Consider the following 21520-nt stretch of genomic DNA (forward strand, 5'->3'; position numbering starts at 1 on the left):
GGAAGAATCGGACCACTATAACATACAGATCCCATACAACTGATTGTTCAGATATGAGATTTTTCGTTATAACTTCTCCATTTATGCAGCTAAGAACATGAAATTTTGCAATACTTTCACCCATTATTAACAGAGAACTTAGAGGGAAAATTACAAATATCGGGTCACTATAACCTATAGCTTCCGTACTACTGATTGTTCAGATATAAGATTTTTCGTTATAACTCCTCCATTTGGGCAGCTAGGAACATGAAAATTCTCACCGTTTTCACTCATTATTAACAGAATATTTACAGTGAAAATAACAAAGATCGGGTCACTATAACATATATCTCCCATTCAACTGATTGTTCAGTTATGAGAATTTTCGTTATGACTCCTCGATTTATGCAGCTAGGAACATTAAATTTTGCAATACTTCCAACTACTATCAACAGAATTCTTACAGTATATATTTCGCACTATTTTCACTCATTATCAACAGATAGTTTACAGTAAAATTAACAAAGATCGGGTCACTGTAACTTATATATTGCCTCCATATAACTGATTGTGCAGATATGGGGTTTTAATGTAAAACTAATTTATTTGGACAGCTAAAACCGATAAATTTCGTAAGCTATTGTATAAATAATAATACAAAGTCTACTGAGAAAATTGTCAAAATCTATGCTCTCGTATAACATTGATTGTTCCTATACCAGTTTTTGCGATATATCTCCTTTATGTAGGAAGCTAAACCCATTAAATTGTGTTACCGGTTTATATACCGATCACACAGCAGTGAAAATCACTTTGATTGGTGCTATATAAGGTATATCTTCCATACCTCTGATTGTTTAGATAAGATTTTTTATATACCTATCTATGTGTGCTGTGAATATATACAATTTTTCAAATGCAGTAATCTGTTAAAGTAAAGTTTTCAGATGTTCATGAAAGGTTTCATACCTTATAGCCGAAGACAGCGCTGCTCTTACTTGTTTTTATATCTTAAAGTAACCAAATTAGACGAATATGTTAATTTTTAACCATTTGACCCTTTTTGGAGCGACATTTTTTCAATTTGAATCGCAATATCTCCACAACAAGAGTTTTCCCAGATATAAGCTGTATACCATATTTTTAGTTTTCAGGCGATATGACATATTTATATATCGTAAATACAAAAGACAGCATTAGATAGCTGGTTGTAAGACCTTTCTACTCATATCCACGGTAATGGTATGGAATGAGTAGCGCGGTCGCAGTGGTAGTTTAAAAAATTGCCTTTTTTTGAATTTCCTTCACCAGCCACGCCCTCAAAGACATCGTGGAACAAAACCCTCTTAGTTTTTTTTTGTACTTTAAGTCCTGAATGTTTGAAAAAAATTAAATGAAGGTAAGTATAGACACTACACACATCGCAAAGCATCTCGTAGTGGAGACACGCACCAAAATCAATTTAGCTCTATATCTTTCCAACTAGTAGTCGGAACACAATATGTAAGGTATCGTTGGAAAGGTATTTATCTATAGAATAACAATAAATATGTTGGGTGTACCCACATACCCCTTTAAACGGGCAAAAGCAAAAAAAGTTTTTTGTTTCGCAACACTTTAACCTAATTTTTAAGAATTCGGATAATCGTTTATGAAAATTGAAAACGTTTTCTGGACACACTCTGCAAGACCTTTGCAACGATTCCTCAAAAATGTCGATTGGACGTCTGGATAAAACTTCAAAATCTCATGTATATATAAGCGAGTCATTTCAGCATGCTACTGACACAGTATACAAATGCTGAAATCACAGTTCTTGACCAGGTATGAGTATGTTACATCGTCGAGGTTTTTTACGCGTCTTAATTCACGCGTCCTTACATATATATGTATGTAAGAGAGGTGGAAAATATCCCTCTCCACTTTGAAAGTGTCCCAAAATAACCGTCACTATTTAAGAGAAAAAATAACCCACAAAACAAACCAGGTGGTTTATTTTTGGTAGATATGTGCTCCTCTCAGTGGGAAAGGGTTATTTGCATAACTTTTTCCGTTGCTGTTGGACACGTACAGTTGTCGCTGGAAGAGGAAAAATAAGTGTTAGAGCGCGGTTACCCACGAACGTGCACGAAACATATCAAATCTGTGACTCTATATCATTTTCTTTATAATTACCTTTATTTCAATCTTTCTTCCTTTATCTTCATCTTTACTCATCCTCATCTCTTTCTTAATATTTATCTTTATCATCTTTATGTTTATCATTTTCTACATCTACATATTCTCCTGCACCTTTGCCCTTATATTAGTAAAATTTTTAAATTTACCTTGATTATAATTTTTGCATTTATCTTTACGCATCTTTGTTTTTATTTTTATCTTTGACTTTATCCTTTTATTTATCAATAAAATAAAATAACTTATTTTCGGTGTATCATCCCTGTAGTCAAATGTACTAGTTGTAAATTGCCCCACAACTAGTATGAACCGCACGCCCAACTAGTCAGCCAACTATCTTTTTTCCATGCAATCATGTCCTACGAGATGGCAATTGTCAGATTTCGGTCAGAAATATACCAGTCTCATACTAGTTCAAAATAGACAGAAAAATACTGGTCCAATTATGGACCGAAACCACTACTTTGGGAGTCAAAAAATAAGTACTCTTTAATATATTACTCATTTTTATTTAGCAGCCTTAGGCCCCTATTGCGAGTGTCGACTGGCAGTAGAATAGAAATTTCTCGATCGAGTCGATCATCTTTTATTTTGCTATTGTGTAACTTGATCGATAAAAATTTGTACTATTGTGAATGGTTGACTGAATTGTAAACAGCTGTTTGTTTGTTTACATTTGTTTCTTTAGTGTTTCATTTACATCATTTTTTAAATAATTGCTTTTATTATAAAATTTAAAAATTGATACAGCTGAAATATGGTTTAGTGATAAGGAAGATGATGTGGAAGCTAATAGATTAGTAGAGTTGGCTAAAGCAAGGAAGGAATTACGAAATTCGGCGACCACTTGGAGTTGGAAGATGAAGTGTATGTACATATGTGAATTTTATGAATAGGAGTTACGTTCCAGATGCTTCACGGTTTGCAGGTTTTACAGGATTTGCAGGAAAAGCTGTTTTCCTCATTAATAAACTTTATGGAAGTTTAAGAAATACGGTACGGTTTAGCTATTTGCACAATGATGTTGGGTATTTGTGTCCAAACGCGTGACCCGAGTTTAAAAACTGCAGCATACAAGTGTAGTGAAAGAATTAAACTTTAATTTAAAATAAAGATTTCAAATTTCCGAGCACTAGTTGATTAATAATTTATGCAATTTTTTGAAAACTTTGATGTTGGTTCTGCGCAAAAATACTGTGGATGACGTAGCCGGAGTTATATGTACAAGGTATATTGCATAGCGGAGCTACCGCCCCTACTCTTTCCGAAAATTCCTTGCCGATGTCCTCATACTCTTGCATCAGCTCGACCAACCGCGCAAGTTGCCTTTTGTTGCTTACAATTTTTGAGCTGTAATTCAGACACATACATACATATGTATAATTCATAATTTTTTACAAGTTCCAGTTTAGTTGACTTACTCTTTATCCATTACAGTAACACTTTCTTATGTAAATTTTATAAACGCAAGCTCCAACGACTAAAAAACAGCAATAGAAGGATGAGCGATTAAAAAGTATTCACAGTCGCTAATTGAGCGACTAAGCGACACTCACAATAGCATCGATAATCGACAATCGCTTAATAGTCGTTTATCTACTGCCAGTCGACATTCGCAATAGGGGTGTTAGATTTGCCAATAATTAGTGTTAAAAATTTTTAGTATTTATTAAAAGAAAAAATAAATACATAAATACTCCAAACTTTCGAACATAAATTTAAGTGAAATTTTCATTAAATGTTATTAAAAAAAAGGTTTCAGGTACAATAAATACTATATTTTTATCTTTTTTAATAATATTGAATATGCAAAAGAAAACATTTTAGTTAAAATTAAAATGAATACTTTACTTCGTTTTTGAGTGAACTAAAATGAAAATAAAAGTTTTCATTAAAATAAATTAAATTCATTAACTTTGGACATTTCAATTTATTTTTTTTAAATATTTATAAAAGTAATAATTAATGTTTAATATTTGAGATTTGGATAAGAATAAAATAAATAAATAATTCAAGCAGTTATTAAATATTCTTAATTTTTGTCTATAGTTATTAATCAACAAATAATAGAAATTAATCTAATAATTATATTTATCGTGTAATTAAAGAAAGTCAAAAATAATTGAAAATGATCAAAAATAACAAAATAATGACGTAATTAAAATTAATGAATTAGTTGATATTTTTTTAAGTTATTAATTATTAATCAGGTGATAATATCGGTATTTAATCATTAAACGGTTATCCAAAAAAACATGCTTTAATTAATAATCATTATGAATATTAATCATTATTTAACAAGTATGGTATATTTGCGAGTACATACTCACTTTAACGGTTTACAATATACCCAAATAAAAGCTATAATATCTTGTGCATTCTATTGTATTAAACCAGGGATGGGCAGATTTTCGGCACTTAAGGACGCCAAAAGAGCCAGCAAGTACCCCGCAAGAGCTAAATCAGTTCTCAGAGTAAAAGGGGCGTACAAAATACATTAAACTCATCATATATATTAGTCATGAGAGTCGCAGTTCAAGAAATTTGAATACGCTCTTCTTCCCTCTTCATGCTGGCTCTTGATGTTACTCCTCATCTACCACCAAAATGTGCCAGGCCGGCTCCTAAGTGCAAAAGGCTCCTGGGAGCCACTTTGCCCATGTCTGTATTAAACTGTCGAAGTCAAATAAAACAGGGCATGAATAAATCGTTTTGTACTTGGTAATTGTAGTTGTAAACTAGTCTTTTTCCCGACTAGTTTGGGGTTTCACTGCAGGGATATTATGAATGTGCACGCTCTCTTCTTTGTCATAAATGTTCGCACATGTACATACATATGTGTACGTATATGTCGTGTAAAGAAATGCCTAACGCTTTGCTTTCACTTATGTTTGCCCACTTATATGTTTCAGTCTTACAATAACCCACAAATTAAGACACTTAAAAATAAAAGTCCCTGCCAAAGTGTCTTTGCCTAAGGGAAATTTTAGCAGTTGCTAAATAAACCACAACGGAAAACACAAAAAGATCGCACAGAGGGATATGCCACGGTGAGAAACACTCTTTGCTTGAGAGATGAGTGTTTGTGTCAGTGGTAAACACAGTAATTAAATGTACACCCATTTAACAATACTTTAGCGTGTACATCTATACTAATATATGTTTTGAAAGCCGTTTTTTTTTCTGTTCGCAAAGCACGAGGTCGGCTGAACCGGCTTTTGTGAAATTTCGGTTATAGGTTCTGGATGCGCTTCTCATTGTCTTAGGCAAAAAAAAGTTTAAATACTTCCTAAAAATGGAACTGCAGGACTTTAAAAATCCTATAGAATCTAACCACGGTGCAGCGAACAAAGGTGGCACCGTCAGTGGTACCGCTACTTTGGTTTTGCCGATTTTGACAGTTGTGGTAACTTGTAAATAAACCTTTGTTTACAAATCAGCGAAAGAGAAATTTGAATTATAAGTGAAAAATCAGTTTAAATCGTGTTAATTTGCAATTTGTGGGTGATTTTTGAATTGAAGACTGTGCAAAAACTAATACAATGAAGTGCTGTGTGTTAAATTGCGACAACCGTCAAGACGCAAGAAGCGTAGATGCAAGAGTAGCGCTGGTACGAATCGCTGCATTTTGTGTACATAGGGCACGGCAAAGCCGTTCCCGAAATGTTTCTCTATTATTATATTAACAGCATTTCCTCACAATGATTTTGTTTCTGCTCCACGCAGCCTCCATTAGCAAGTTAACTAATCAGTCCCGCAGAGATGCTGCTGCAGTCTTCTGTAGCAGCCTTAATTGCAGAGCAATGGAGTGCACTAAAACGTTTGCTGAAGCAGCCTCAATTGCAAAGCAATGAAGTGCACTACAATGTTCACTGTTCTCTAATAGATTAGGTGAAAAATGCAATATTTTCGCATTTAGCAAAATTAAAACACGTTTTTCGCAGTAAAGTGAACTGCTTTGGCTGTTTCAACTCGTTCTTCTTTTCGCTCTATTCTTTGTTTACTTGTGGTACACAAATGTCAACGCCCAGGACGGCGCAATCTTGTATTCTATCATTCTTGGAATCTAACATATATGCGCACAAACAGCGCTGCTCAGCGCTGAGAGCGCCCTCTGCTGTTAATTCGTACGGAGTACATCGCAAAGCAATAGGAGTGTACTCGTACGCCCAACTATCTAAAGTTTTAGAAAACTTTTACTGGTTTTGCGTACTCGTACCCAAAAAACTTGCAAAGTAGGGGAAATTGAGAGAGCAAAATGTGAAAGAGAGCTGCAAATTTCTGCTGGAAAAATTTTTTCCAGCTAAAACTTGCAAGTAAGAAAATCAGCTGATCACAAACACATGCTTGTAAATAAACAAGAGAAAATATGGCCTTTTTGAGTTATTTATTGCAAATTTTATTATTAATGCTAGTATACAACGAAAAAGTGAGTAAATTTAATAAGCACAACGTTTGTTAAGTTTATTTTTCGTTAATTAGCCATTACTATCCAGTTTTCTTTACGTTAGTGTGTGCTAACTATGGTTGCCGTATGACATTTTTCGTTTGTACCATAATTTCCCTTTAAATATACCAAAATAGATTTAAATGCAGCATGCTAATTGTTTTTTTGCTGAAGTTTTCGGTTTTGGTAGGTTGGTTGTTGAAATGAAAATTTTATATTTATAAAGCTACATCTGTAGCTACATATGTATATCTATTACATTTTTTTGGATCATTGATGGGTGTTTGGAGAGACACTCTTGTTTTTGAATGCGTCACCGTGTGATATCAGAAATAATTATGGGAAAAATAACTTATTCATTCCGATATAATTTATTCAATTGTATAAAATGCTAAATCGGGGGAAAATGTACCAAGCAGAAAATAAATTGCCAAATTAATCACCAGTGGCAACTGTGCAAGTGATCAGCTGCTTCACCACGATTGAGAGAATACATTCTTGCTGCTTCACAGGTTGCAAGTTTTTGCAAATTTTGCGTTCTCGTACTTCTGTTGATATTTCGTCTCTTTGAGAGCGAATGCTGCTAAATTCTCAGAACTTTTGCTGCTGGAGAATTTTGCCCTCTCAATACGAGTACACACCTAATGTAATGTTGATTATTGTGTTAAAATCACAGAATAAACAGTATACAGAAGAGGCATGTCGACTATCGAACCAATTTGAATTTATGGCACGAGCGGTGAGGCAAGCAAGGGTATCACAAGCGGCGCTGCCTCTGTCACTTTAGCAGTATTTTACTCGGCTGACGCTATTAATTCCATCGTCGCTATGACGACCAGATGTTAACTAACTTCGTTTTCTATCACGATCAGCGTTGCCGTTTTGATACACTTGTATAATTTTTAAGGTTTTTTTTTTCTAAATTGTAATATCTGATACTTTTTTGTTTCCAAATGCAGTACTTTGATACATTCGGCTGGCAGAAATGAATTTTTGAAAACTATGAATAGTATTTCTAGTATCTGATAAAGTAAATTAAGGTATGTCGAAAAACGCTCGATGCAAAAAAACTGAAGTCAACATACATATGTATGTATTGTGTGGGTGAAAGAAGTTCATAATACTAGTGGCAGAAATAAAACAAACGTCTTATTTCAACCAGTTTAGTCCATATCTCTTTTGTTTATTTAATATTTAAATGTTTTTATAAAAGTCGACCTCATTTTATGTATAAGTACCAGGTTGACTGAGCTTTGCCCGGAGTGCATATAATTTTTAAAGTTTTCAAGATTTGGATAACTTAAAAAAAATATTTGGAAATAAACAAAAAGAGAAGAATTTCCATATCTATTAAGTAAATTCCTTACTCCAAAATTTAGGTGGCAACACTATTCCGAAATACGCTCGAATGAATGGTACATATCTTGAGCGTATATGTACTGTGTATACATAAAAAAAATATCTTGATTGTAATTAACAAAATACAAATTTATATTACATAGAAGCGTGGCAACCCTGACTAAAGTTCTCAGTAATACCTCTCATTTGATATCCATATTGCAATGTTTTAGATAAATTGTGTAGAATCGAAAATAAGAGGGCAACCTCACACTATTATCCTAAGAGATAACGTTTTGTATATAGGAAAAGCGTTGCTTAAGAACCTTCTCTTCATACCCATGAATAGTAATATTTTACCTTTTTTATCTAAACAAAAAATTTAATAAATTAGCGATTCAAAATAGGTGGCAACCTTAAAAAAATATTTTTGAATTAAAGACCTTTAAAATACCTTCCATTAGATACTCATATTATGATGTTTTAATTAATTTGTAACTAATTTCGAACAGGTGGCAACCTTATACGAGGCTTCTCTGAGATAATGTCTATTCAGATAACCATAAAATCCAAAACATTATCTGTCTACAAAATTTCATCAAAATCGTTAGAGCCGTTTCCGAGAACCCTATGAATATATATATATATATATACTAGCAGACCCGGCGAACTTCGTCCCGCCCAAAATTAAATTTTTTATTGAAATATTTGGTCCAACGTTTTCGCCATAACTCAAGTTCATGTTTGGTTTTGTGGTCGACAGAAGGCATATCCCCATTGCCGTCTTAAATAACCTGACGAAAGCGTTATACCAGGAAGAAGTCCTTGCGGCTCGATAGTGAATCGTCCTTGAATCTGTATAGTATAGTTGGTGGCAATTTACAAACTGGTGAGTATCATTGGTCCACATTCTGTTTCTGTCAACGTAAAGCAAGGACCGCAATGGTTATGATGGTTGATTTAACGGGAGTAATTTAACTTTGATCCCTGTTGGTTCCAGCGCCACTAAAAATTGTCATTAAAATCGTTTCGGTCGTTTAGGAGGAGTTAAGCCACCAGAATAAGTCTTTTACATACTGACACTCTTCGGCATTTTTCCCCATACAAAAAACTCTCACGCATTCGTTATACGGAGAAAATGCGCAACATAATCAGCGAAAAAAATTCTCAAAAATCAACGGTGTCTTATAGCCATTAAAAACTTGCACTTTATGATACTGAAATTGAGTGAACTACAAAACTGCATACTCAAAATTTGGTACAAAAAAATTTATTACGAAAAAGAAAAAAAAAAGCTCTATTCTGGGTGTATATATTTACAGATAGGTAAAAGTTTCAATATGTTTGGAAAGCACCACTTCCCTTTTCCAGTAGCCCCAAAATCTCTATACCAATTTGTGTTTTTCAGTTTTGAAATTGGTTTTTGTTGTTTTTATTCATCTTATGCTTCAGAGATATACGGTATGAAGAATTCGATATGCATGGGTGATGCCAAGCTCCCTTAATATATCCAAAGTCTGCAGTAGGTGTCCAAAATTAAAAAAAATCGGTACAGCCGTTCGCGAGATCACCTCTTATAAACAGAAGGAGCTTGTCTTTATATAATTAGTGTAGGTAACACAGGGCAACACCGATTTTGATGCGGCAAATGTTGAAGCTGGTTTTAATAGGTTTTTTTTGCTGATTAAGAATGCGTAAGTGTAATGTTTCCATCAGCTCCAGATTTTGAGAAAAATGTGGTGAAAGTGTAAAAAAATCGTGTTTTTTGCAATATTTGAGAAGCTCTAGCAATGAAACAAAAGGTGATAGAACCTTTCACTTAGGCTTAAATTAAGGCTTGGACTTCTGGCTTCAATCCCTGAAAATACCATTCCTAACCCGTGGCCCTAAGGCTACCTATAGTCATTTATTTATCAGCTAACACTGATTTTTACACCATTTTTGACGATAAAAAGTAAATGAGTATAGGTGACCATTAGTGCAAGGTGCAGGAATAGTACTTTCAGGCATGGTAGTCTGTAGTTCTAGCTTTAATTTAAGCCTACGGGTTCTATCACCTTTTGCTTAATTGCGGTAGGAACTCAAACTTACCGAAATCAGTTATTTCTGCTCAACAAATGACTATAAGGGCTGGTTTCTCCAACTCAACTTAGTTAAGCCAATTTTCTCGACTCAGTCAAGAATAAGCTGTGTAAAACGTAGGCTAACTTTTGACTTAAGTCCAAAAGTGGCTAAACTAAGTTAAGTTGAGTTGGAGAAACCAGCCCTAAGTGACCATCAAGCAAAGGTGCGGGAACTTGCTTTAATCAAAGCCTAAGTGGAAGGTTCTACCACCCTTTGTTTCTTTGCTAGAGCTTCTCAAATATTGCAAAAACTTGATTTTTTGACAATTTGACCTCGTTTTTTCTTAAAATCTGGAGCTGATGGTAACTTTTTGCTTACGGACTCGTAATCAGCACAAAAAAATCTGTCAAAAAATAGCGTTAACATTTGCTGCATCAAATTTTTTTCCTTTTTTGTTGGCCTGTGTAATAAGTATTGTTAAATAGCCAATACCCGCATGTTTGCGGCGCCTTCAAACACCTTTCGAACTGTAAAACAATGACTCGATTCGATTGAAGATTTTTTGGAATTGATCGGTTCTGGTCCAGCTATCAGAAAAAATATCATATATGTTAACCAAGCCAATAAGCTACCTACGTGGTAAATTGCAAGCAAATCGGACCATTAATAAGACTGTTTCGAATAGTTCGGTCTCTGACCCACTTAACGGAAAAAATGGATCCTATATGCTAATCTAGGCAAAAGGCTACCAACGAACCAACTGCATTTTTTTAAGCATAGCTCGACCCCTGCGCCAACTATCGGAAAAATTAAAAATTTGTGCACTCCTTCTTCTAAACACGTTTCCAAAAAAGCAGCACCCATTTGAATCAGTTATGAAACATAGGAGAAAATTGTTCCCAATTGATTCAGGCTCCCAATGAATTTCACAATTATCCGAAATTTTCCAAGCTTTCGTCGAAAAAAATTCAAATTTTTCGCGATCTTCCGGATTTTTCCGAGTTTTCCACTTAGAATTCTCTATTTTTCCATTCGAATGCCATTCCGAAGGAATTGCACACAAAATTCCATACAAAAAAATCAATTTTCGATTTTTCCAATTTTCCGACTTTCCCGGAGGGATTTCCCAAAATTTTCTTTCGTAAAAACCTTCTCCTGGCAATTACGAACAACTAAAAAAATTTAAGCCAAATCGGTCCAACCGTTCTCAATTGATGAATTACTATACATTTTTCACACCATTTTTATATATATAGATATACATATATATACAAGAATTGTTTGTTTAATGTAATAAGATTAACTGCATTTAAATGCAAAATTTCAAACTTTTTACTCAACAGTTTTAGAAAATTTTTAGGTACACAGTTTTATAGCCCATTAAAATAAAGTGCAATAAAATGCAAGTTTCAAGCAGTTACAAAATACCGTTGATATTTGGGGATTTTTTAAACGATACTGGGCATTTTCATGGAAGAAAATGCGTGATACCGCCACCAAAAAAAAAATATAAAAAATCAACGTTACTTTTAGTCATTTGAAACTTGCACTTTATCCTTCTGTAATTTAATGGGCTATACTTAGAACATTGCGTACCTAGTATTTTCCTAAAAATTCTGAGTAAAAAGATTAAAAACAGGTTGAAACAAAAAAGTTTCAAAACACCCCAAGCAATCAATATACTCAGACACTATGGGCCAAATATAGTTTTAGATTTTTTTTATTAGAACTTTGTAATTTCAAAGATATCATAAATTCTAAAAATTATTTAAAAAATCAGTGCAATGTAGAATAAAAAAAGCGTTGTAAAATGGGCACCAAATGAAAGAGAGAATTCTGTAGGATTTAAAAAAAATTAAAATTTTATGGTTTCACATGGACGAATTGGTATTGAAAATGTCCTCTTAATCAACTTTATTTTTTTAAGCTAATAAAGGTAGATGAACTATATTCTAGGACGTTGTCGAGTTTATATCTATTAGTCCTTAACATATAATTTTTTCAAAATAAATATTGCAAAATTTCAAGGATATTAAACAACAACAACAATTTTTGTTTAGCTAACTTCGATCCTGTACAAAAAATGTCTATATACCAAATTATGTAGGACTAATACTTTCGAAGATTATTAAAATTTTAGTAAAAAAATGTATTAATTACTTTATTTATCAATTTTTATTTTTTGGGCATATTGAACTTTGATCGACTTGGGCGAGCCTAGGATATTGACCAAAAATTTTCAAATTTCACACAGATTTTTTTAAAGCATAAGGAATCATATTTTTGCTATTACCAATCAAAATTCTAAAAAAGTGGATTTTCGGCCCACGCTATTACGCACCTAAAAATGTAATCTGTTCTTTCTCTACAGAATTTTCTCTTTAATTTGATACCCATACTGTTTTCCTGTTGTACTTACATTGCACTAAATTTTTTAAACCGTTTTCTGAATTACTCATATTATCCAATTTTCAAAATCCTTTTAAGAAAGCCTGGCTTCGCGAATATATTAATTTTTTTTGTGTGTAAAATTGCCTATCGCACGGTGTTATGCGTATATATGTACATATATTTAGCTAGACATTTATAAAAAAATATTAAATAAACAAAAGAAACAGCAAAAACTGGTCAACATAAGGCGTTTCTATTATCGCCACCATTGCAAATTACAAATCCCGAAAATCGCGGAATTATTTTCCAAGAAAGAAGGACTTAAAAAGGCCGGGATCCCGGGATTAACATCCCTAATACATATACATACATACAAACACTGGTAGATGAAATGATAGAACCTTTCTAAATATTTTGACCATTTTTGGCTATATTTCTTTGGTTTATTTGATATTAGGTTAGGTTAGGTTGGGCGGCAGTCCAGAAGTAGGACACACTTAGGCTCAGGGTCCTTTGTGATACCGCATGAGGGGTTTTTAATTATCTCCATCCCCTGTAAACCACTTGGTGCTTAGCAAGAATGTGCAAAGACTCCTGAGCTTGTTCTCTGCGTTTTGATAGAGCGGGGCAGTGACAGAGAAGATGTGGGATGGTTTCCTCTTCGTCTATATCCATGCAGCTTCTGCAGTAGTCGTTCCAGGGTGCGCCCAGTCTAGCTGCGTGTAATCCGATCAGACAATGTCCGGTGAGAACTCCAGTCACTATACAAATGTTCTGCCTACTTAGATTAAGTAGAGACTTGGTGCGCTGGGCGTTCGTGGCGGGCCAGAGCGTTTTGGCAATGTGACAGGTTGGTTCCATTCGCCATCTTTCATTGGCAACTTCTATGAATTTTTCATTCAGTAGATATTTGCATGTCCGATGTGGGATTGCGAGAGTAGTATCCCTTATGTCTGTATCCGGCAATGTCGTTCCATGACGCGCGAGTTCGTCAGCCTTGCAGTTTCCCTGAATGTCGCAATGGCCAGGTACCCAGACAACGTGTGTGCTGAATGTCTCAGCCATCTCGTTGAGAGATCGGCGGCATTGAGCAACTACTTTTGAAGTCAGCGACATATTTCCCAGAGATTTTACTGCCGCCTGGCTGTCAGTGAAGATGTAGATTTCATGACTAGAAATCGTATCACACGGGACCAGTGATGCGGCCTTTGAGATAGCTATCAGTTCCGCCTGAAAAACGCTGCAGTAATCAGGGAGGCGGAAGCTGAATGATATGCCAAACTGTTCCGAATAGACCCCACCACCTACTCTTTTTTCGAGCTTCGATCCGTCCGTGTAGACATGGATGGATCCGCTCTTCCTGACAGTGTCCATTGACCATTCCTCCCTTGAGGGAAGAAGGGTCGTGAACATGGCCTTGGAAGTGCGGGTGGGCGGAATGCAATCGGTTGTCGGAAGCTGAGTAAGGTCGTTCAGAATTATTTGATATTAATAATATTTTTTAACAAAAGTCTAGTCATTATATAGCTAGAGCCACATAGATCAACATTTAAAACTTTGTGAAAAAATTATGAAAATTTAGCAAATTTGCACCAAAAGTCCCAAAAAATTTCACTTTTGACTACTCCTTCTGGGTGTTTAAACTTTTCCTAACTTACTCTTTGGGAGGCGAACACATCGAAAGGGAACTCCTTTTTGTATGATCTTACTGATTTAATGTCTTATTAATCTATTATGTATTGCCTTATTTCTGTAGCTTTGTAATAGGTGTAACTTTTTTTTCAGAAAAATTATGACCAATAAAAATCGTTATCTGACTGGTATATCCCAGCTCGATATAGCGGCGCAACAAGTTGGCGTGATGCAAGAAGAGCTGCAGGCGTTGGAACCGAAACTAAAGCAAGCATCAGAAATTGTAAGCTATACTTAAATATTTCCATATTTTCCCCAGGGCTGACTCATTTGCATTAAATAATTTTGTTCATTTAGGTGGCTACACAAGTTGCAAAAGTAACTGCCGATAGCAAGATCGCCGAGGAACAGCGTGAATTGGTTAAGCAGGACGAACAAGTAGCCACCGAACAAGCAGCCAAGGCACAGGCGATCAAAGATGAATGCGATGCCAAACTGAGCGAAGCGCTGCCAATTCTAAATGCAGCTCTTGCTGCTCTTAACACCTTGACTACAGCCGATATTGCTGTTGTCAAGACAATGAAGAGCCCACCGATTGGCGTGCGAATCGTCATGGAAGCTGTTTGCATATTGAAGGAAGTGAAACCGGATAAGATACCAAACCCTTCAGGGGTAGGCACAATTGAAGACTACTGGGGAGCTTCAAAACGTGTGCTGAGTGATATAAAATTCCTCGATAGCTTAATTAATTTCGACAAAGACAACATACCCCCACATGTAATGCAGAAATTAGCGCAACGTGTGCTAAGCAACGAAGCTTTCGATCCCGATAAGGTGAAGTCGGCATCAACGGCGTGTGAAGGTTTGTGCCGCTGGGTCATTGCTTTGACTAAATACGATGTGGTGGCAAAAGTGGTGGCCCCTAAGAAAATAGCACTGGCGGCAGCCGAAGCAGAGTATAACGTAAGTTGCTTTACGTTAATACCTACATATGTACATATCGTCACCTGAAATGCAAAAAGACGCAACAAACATCGTAACTTAAATCCATAAAGTCGTAACTAATACAAAATTAAAAATTCACTTTTTATACCCGAGCGCACTTGTGCACAAGGGTATTATAACTTTGTTCACATAACGGTTGTTTGTAACAGGCAAAACGAATCGAGATAGATATAGACAAATGTATACATAAATGATCAGAATGAAAAGATAAATCGATTATGCGGTGACTGTCTCGCCGTCCGTCCGTCCGTCCGTCTGTCCGTCCGTCTGTGCACACGATAACTCGAGTAAAAATTAAGATATCTTAACAAAACTTGGTACGTGTACTTCTTTCGGGCGTAGGACGGATGGTATTGAAAATGGGAAAAATCGGACAATAACCACGCCTACCTTCCATATAACGGTAATTTTCAGAAATACGAAAACTGCGATATTTTAGTAACTACTTAAGATTATTCACTCAAAATTGATATTTATAATAACTTTGAGACGAAAAATAAGAAAATTATAAATTTTTGAAAAATGGGCGTAGCCACGCCCACTTATGGTTACATGTGTATATCTTGGCAACCGCTGCACCGATTTCTTCCAAACTGGGCACAATTGTTGGCGTTGGTACAGCATACCAAATGGCAGAAAAGTTTAAAAATCGGACAATAACCATGCCCACATTCCATATAAGGGTAATTTAGAGAAATACGAAATCTTCGATAAATCAGTAAATATTAAAGCTAATTTATTCAAAATTGACGCTTGCAACCATCATTTACCAAGAAATACGTTTATGATAAAATTTTGGAAAATGGGCGTGGCACCGCCCACTTAGGATCACATATATGTATCTCGGTAACCGTTCTACCAATTTATACCAAACTCGGTATTTTTAACGGGTGATTTTTTAAGAGCTTGATAACTTTTTTTTTAAAAAAAACGCATAAAATTTGCAAAATCTCATCGGTTCTTTATTTGAAACGTTAGATTGGTCCATGACATTTACTTTTTGAAGATAATTTCATTTAAATGTTGACCGCGGCTGCGTCTTAGGTGGTCCATTCGGAAAGTCCAATTTTGGGCAACTTTTTCGAGCATTTCGGCCGGAATAGCCCGAATTTCTTCGGAAATGTTGTCTTCCAAAGCTGGAATAGTTGCTGGCTTATTTCTGTAGACTTTAGACTTGACGTAGCCCCACAAAAAATAGTCTAAAGGCGTCAAATCGCATGATCTTGGTGGCCAACTTACCGGTCCATTTCTTGAGATGAATTGTTCTCCGAAGTTTTCCCTCAAAATGGCCATAGAATCGCGAGCTGTGTGGCATGTAGCGCCATCTTGTTGAAACCACATGTCAACCAAGTTCAGTTCTTCCATTTTTGGCAACAAAAAGTTTGTTAGCATCGAACGATAGCGATCGCCATTCACCGTAACGTTGCGTCCAACAGCATCTTTGAAAAAATACGGTCCAATGATTCCACCAGCGTACAAACCACACCAAACAGTGCATTTTTCGGGATGCATGGGCAGTTCTTGAACGGCTTCTGGTTGCTCTTCACTCCAAATGCGGCAATTTTGCTTATTTACGAAGCCATTCAACCAGAAATGAGCCTCATCGCTGAACAAAATTTGTCGATAAACACATTTCGAACCGAACACTGATTTTGGTAATAAAATTCAATGATTTGCAAGCGTTGCTCGTTAGTAAGTCTATTCATGATGAAATTTCAAAGCATACTGAGCATCTTTCTCTTTGACACCATGTCTGAAATCCCACGTGATCTGTCAAATACTAATGCATGAAAATCCTAACCTCAAAAAAATCACCCGTTATTGTGCTTGCCACATAAAAGCAAAGCGTTGAAAATTGTTGAAATCGGCCTAAAATTACGGCCGCTTTTCATATAACAATAAATTTCAGAAATGCTTGAAATTTCAATATTTCGAAATTTAACCCTCTAGTAGGCAGAACCGCCTTCAGACGGTCGTTAACTAAACACCTTCTTAGTGCACCTATAATAATTTTTTTCTATATTCGTAAGGCACGATCTTTAGACAAAAATCGTACCCTTACGGCGAAGTAAATTTTAATCCGTTATGTCAATCCGTTTTATTTTAATCGGCAGTTGAATTACAGATTTTGAAAACACGGTTAAAATTAATTATTTCTTGCTATTTAGTAATTTCGTTATTAAAGAAATTTTTTCTTTTGAAAAATTTTTTGATATAAAAAAATTCGGTGGATTTCGTTGTTAAAAGCACCGTATTTTAATATAAGTTTTATAATTATGTCACCATTCGAAATGGAGAAAATTGCTTTCGAACACAGACCGTCTACAGACCGGCTTGCCGACATTTGCATTTTTGACCGTCTGCAGACGGCATTGCCGGTTCGTAGGTCAACATTGTGTAAGAGAAAGCTGAAAATATGTGTAAGTATATCGGCGAGCCCGTCTCCAGACGGTCTTGGTTTTTCCCCCCTGTAGGAAAAAGTTACTGTCACAGATCGAAATGGACATCAGTTTTGGATTTCTCGTGCTAAAATAACCCATTCCTGAATTTTTCAACTCATAAAAAAATTGGCCTACTAGAGGGTTAAGGACGCTAACTTACTCAAAATTGATACACCCCGGCTTACCATGTAGCGGTAGCTTGCGGAAAGGTGAAAAACATATATTTAATACTTGCGCCGGGTATTTAATGTTCGGCTCCGCCCGAACTTAGACTTTCTTACTTGTTGATTGATATGATGGTTTCATCGAATTACAACTCCCCACATCGTTTAATGCAGTGGTGCACACGGGAGTCTCCGGGAGCTACTCGGCTTTCACATACAAGTCGTGTGTGCGCAGCTACCGAATTTATGCGCCGCTAGCAGCCGGTCAGTTTGCGTGTGTAATGCTGTAAGTATCACATGCGCGAGCTGTTTTGCTGAGTACACATGCAGATAAAAAAAACTTGCGCTTGTGTTGGGAGCTCTGCCAACGCTGTGCACCACTGGTTTAATGGAAACAAGTAAGAAAGTCTAAGTTCGGGCGAAGCCGAACATTAAATACCCGGCGCAAGTATTACATATATGCCTTTTCACCTTTCCGAAAGCTACCGCTACATGGTAAGCCGGGGTGTATCAATTTTGAATAAATTAGCGTCCTTAAATTTCGAAATATTGACGTTTCGAGCATTTCTAAAATTTACCGTTATATGAAAAGCCGTAATTTTAGTCCGATTTCAATAATTTTGAACGTTTTGCTTTTATGTGGCAAGCACGATAACCATACCGAGTTTGGTACAATTTGGTAGAACGGTTACCGAGATACATATATGTGATCATAAGTGGGCGGTGCCACGCCCATTTTCCAAAATTTTATGATAAGCGTATTTCCTGATAAAGAATTGTTGCAAGCATAAATTTTGAATAAATTAGCTTCAGTATTTACGGATTTATCGAAGATTTCGTATTTCTCCAAATTACCGTTATATTGGATGTGGGCGTGGTTATTGTCCGATTTTTAAAATTTTCGGCCATTTGGTATCCTGTACCAAGGCCAATAACTGTGCCAAGTTTGGAAGAAATCGGTGGCGGCGGTTGAAAAGATATACACATGTAACCATAAGTGGGCGTGGCTACGCCCATTTTCAAAAAAATGTTAATATTCTTATTTTTCGTCTAAAAGTTATTGCAAATATCAATTTTGAGTGAATAATCTTTAGTAGTTACTAAAATATCGCAGTTTTCGTATTTCTGAAAATTACCGTTATATGGGAGGTAGGCGTGGTTATTGTCCGATTTTGCCCATTTTCAATACCATCCGTACACGTACCGAGTTTCGTTAAGATACCTTAATTTTTACTCGAGTTATCGTGTGCACAGACGGACGGACGGACGGATCTATCTCGATTCGTTTTGCCTGTTACAAACAACCGTTATGTGAACAAAGTTATAATACCCTTGTGCACAAGTGCGCTCGGGTATAAAAATATGTTTATGTTTATGTTTATACATATTCATACACAAACTTAACATTTTCTAAAAATGTATAATTTTGAATGCAGGCAGCAATGAAGTTACTAAATGAGAAGCTGGGGCAATTAGCTCGTGTCGAAGCTAATCTAGCGGCTATTCAGAAGAAACTTGACGAAGAATTGGCTCAATATGCGTAAGTTTCATAGTTAAAAAACTTACAAAAATTTCAACCGAGTATTTCTTTAAAATTTTACGCATTTAGTATACTTCAAAGCCAACACGAAGCTTGCACAAAGAAATTGCAACGTGCTCAAGAATTGATTTCCGGCTTGGGTGGTGAACGTTCGCGTTGGCTGGAAACAGCGAAAATTTTGGGTCGCGTTTACAGCTCGTTAACTGGCGATGTTTTGATAGCATCTGGTGTTGTTGCTTACTTGGGTCCCTTCACTATTGATTATCGAGTTGGCCAGATCCAAAAGTGGGTGAATAAGGTTGCATCCTATGGTGTGGTGTGCAGTGCAGACTTTTCCCTGGCTGTTTGTCTAGGTGAACCGGTCGAGATACGCGAGTGGAATATATGCGGTTTGCCAACGGATGCATTTTCTGTGGAAAGTGCTATCATTTTAAAGTGAGTAAAATTAAGACAATTATTAATGCTCTAAAAATCACTACATGGAGCACATGTAAATGACGCATGGTAAAAACGAAAGGTTGGAAATAAAACAAATGTTGCCTTATTTCCCATTGCTTATTTATACTATTTGTAACAAAAACAGTTTACTGACAGAAGGAATAAGAACTTTGTTTATTCCAAAATACAATTAAACAAGAAAATGTATATAATTCATATGAAGAAAGTAATATTCACAAAATATTTTTACTTATGAAAAGTCTAACAAAATATAGGAAAAGAGTCGTCTTTAATAACGCTTTTGTATGAATTTTATCTGCATGCTTTTTAATATGTTGAAAACATTGCTGGAAAATCTTAAAATGTTTGCATGGAACCATGGCGCTTTCTCTCTTTATTTTCTGTCATTCGGCTGCTTTATAGTCCAATTTTAAAGGCAATTTTTCAAATAAGGCAGCGTCAAAATCTTTTTCTCACTCTAATTACTTCACCTGGTATAATTCCGCCAGAGAATATTGTTTTGAGTTTTATCTTCAGTTAAAATTTCTGCATTATCATCACTGGTTTCACCATATCCGAAATGTGGATTTCGTTTACGAGGACGAAGCAAACATGTGGTACGAAGTAGTGGTGTAAAAATATGTAAAATTTTACCTACTCTCAGACTTCTAAATTTGAACGTATGCTCGGTACAAGCAGGTGCGCTGAATGGCGCAATTAACAGGTGAAGTAATAAAACAGCTTTCTCGCTTTATTTTCTGACATTCGGCTGTGTTATAGTCACATTTTATAGGCATGCTTTCAAATAAGGTAGTGTCAAAATATTTCTTCTCACTCTAATATTACTTCACGTGGTATAATTCCATCATGGGTGGGGTGCAGGAAATAACACCATACGCAATAATTCCCATTACTTGGACATTAAAAAGCAGTTTCAGAAGTGAACTAGTGACAATTTATTATTTTCATAATTATGCACTGCTGGCATTATGACCGTTTAGGAAAAAGAATAATAATTATAATAATAATAATAAAGAGGGGAGGGGAGCGCAGGGCGGCGCGCGAACTCGAACCGCCGCGACGCTGGGCACTTGTATACTTGTTCAGGTACCAATTTGTTTCAAATGTAGCTGGATGACTACCTACATATGTATGTGCACTATTTTGCTTTATTACTCAATTGTTAAGTTTAAAAGTTGTTCTTATTGCTGAACGAGAAATGAAACAAAGCAAACAAATTCGCGTTATTGCCGTTTGTGTTATTTCATGCATGTGTTAATCATGCAGACTTGCTTCGTGTGAAAAAAGTTAAAAAGTTAACATAAGTACATTTTAAGAACTACAAAAACGAAAATATGCGAAGCCTGATTCTGTCCCTGCAGTAAATTTATATAAGGCAAAAACTTAAGGATCCAAAAACTACGGCCTTTTCTTACGGTTAGTTAAGTTTTTGCTAACCGCTAATATATCATTTCATAATTATAAAAAGTTGGCCTAAATATTAAGTTACGTAAATTAAGTCTCGATTAACTGAGCTAACTATATGTTTTATATAAATTTTAAGCAATTTTAGTTTAGTTACATATCTCTGAAAATCATTAAAACCGTTGTTTAACGAAAAAAAATGTTAAGACATCAAAATCTCATCTAAATTTCAGACTTTTTAATAAGAATTTCTAGAAAAATTTTGAAGTGTTAAGTTGTGGCCGGTGTAGTATAGTGATTAGCATTGCGGGCTACCATTCCGCAAGGCCTAGATACTAGACCATAGCATACCATAAAAAAGAAAATAAAGTTTTTCGAATAGTGGTCGCCGCTCAGCAGACAGTGGCAAACCTCCGAGTGAATTTCTGCCATGAAAAACAGCTTCTCATGCAAAATACAATCGCCATTCGGAGTC

At 35.6% G+C, this 21520-nt stretch overlaps 1 protein-coding gene across 1 annotated transcript in view; it reads left to right on the top strand.

The window, feature by feature from the left end:
• The window catches only part of LOC118740302 (dynein heavy chain 7, axonemal), a gene marked incomplete at its 3' end in the record, with an annotated part of 183209 nt that overhangs the window by 130192 nt on the left and 31497 nt on the right, over positions 1 to 21520 (top strand). The window contains 4 exon segments of the mRNA XM_036471785.1: positions 14186 to 14315; positions 14390 to 14995; positions 19079 to 19182; positions 19252 to 19617. Of these exon segments, the coding sequence (XP_036327678.1) occupies positions 14186 to 14315; positions 14390 to 14995; positions 19079 to 19182; positions 19252 to 19617 (1206 nt within the window).

This window comes from Rhagoletis pomonella, unplaced genomic scaffold (assembly GCF_013731165.1).
Source record: "Rhagoletis pomonella isolate Grant_MI unplaced genomic scaffold, Rhpom_1.0 Rhpom_scaffold_00006, whole genome shotgun sequence".
Lineage (NCBI taxonomy): Eukaryota > Metazoa > Arthropoda > Insecta > Diptera > Tephritidae > Rhagoletis > Rhagoletis pomonella.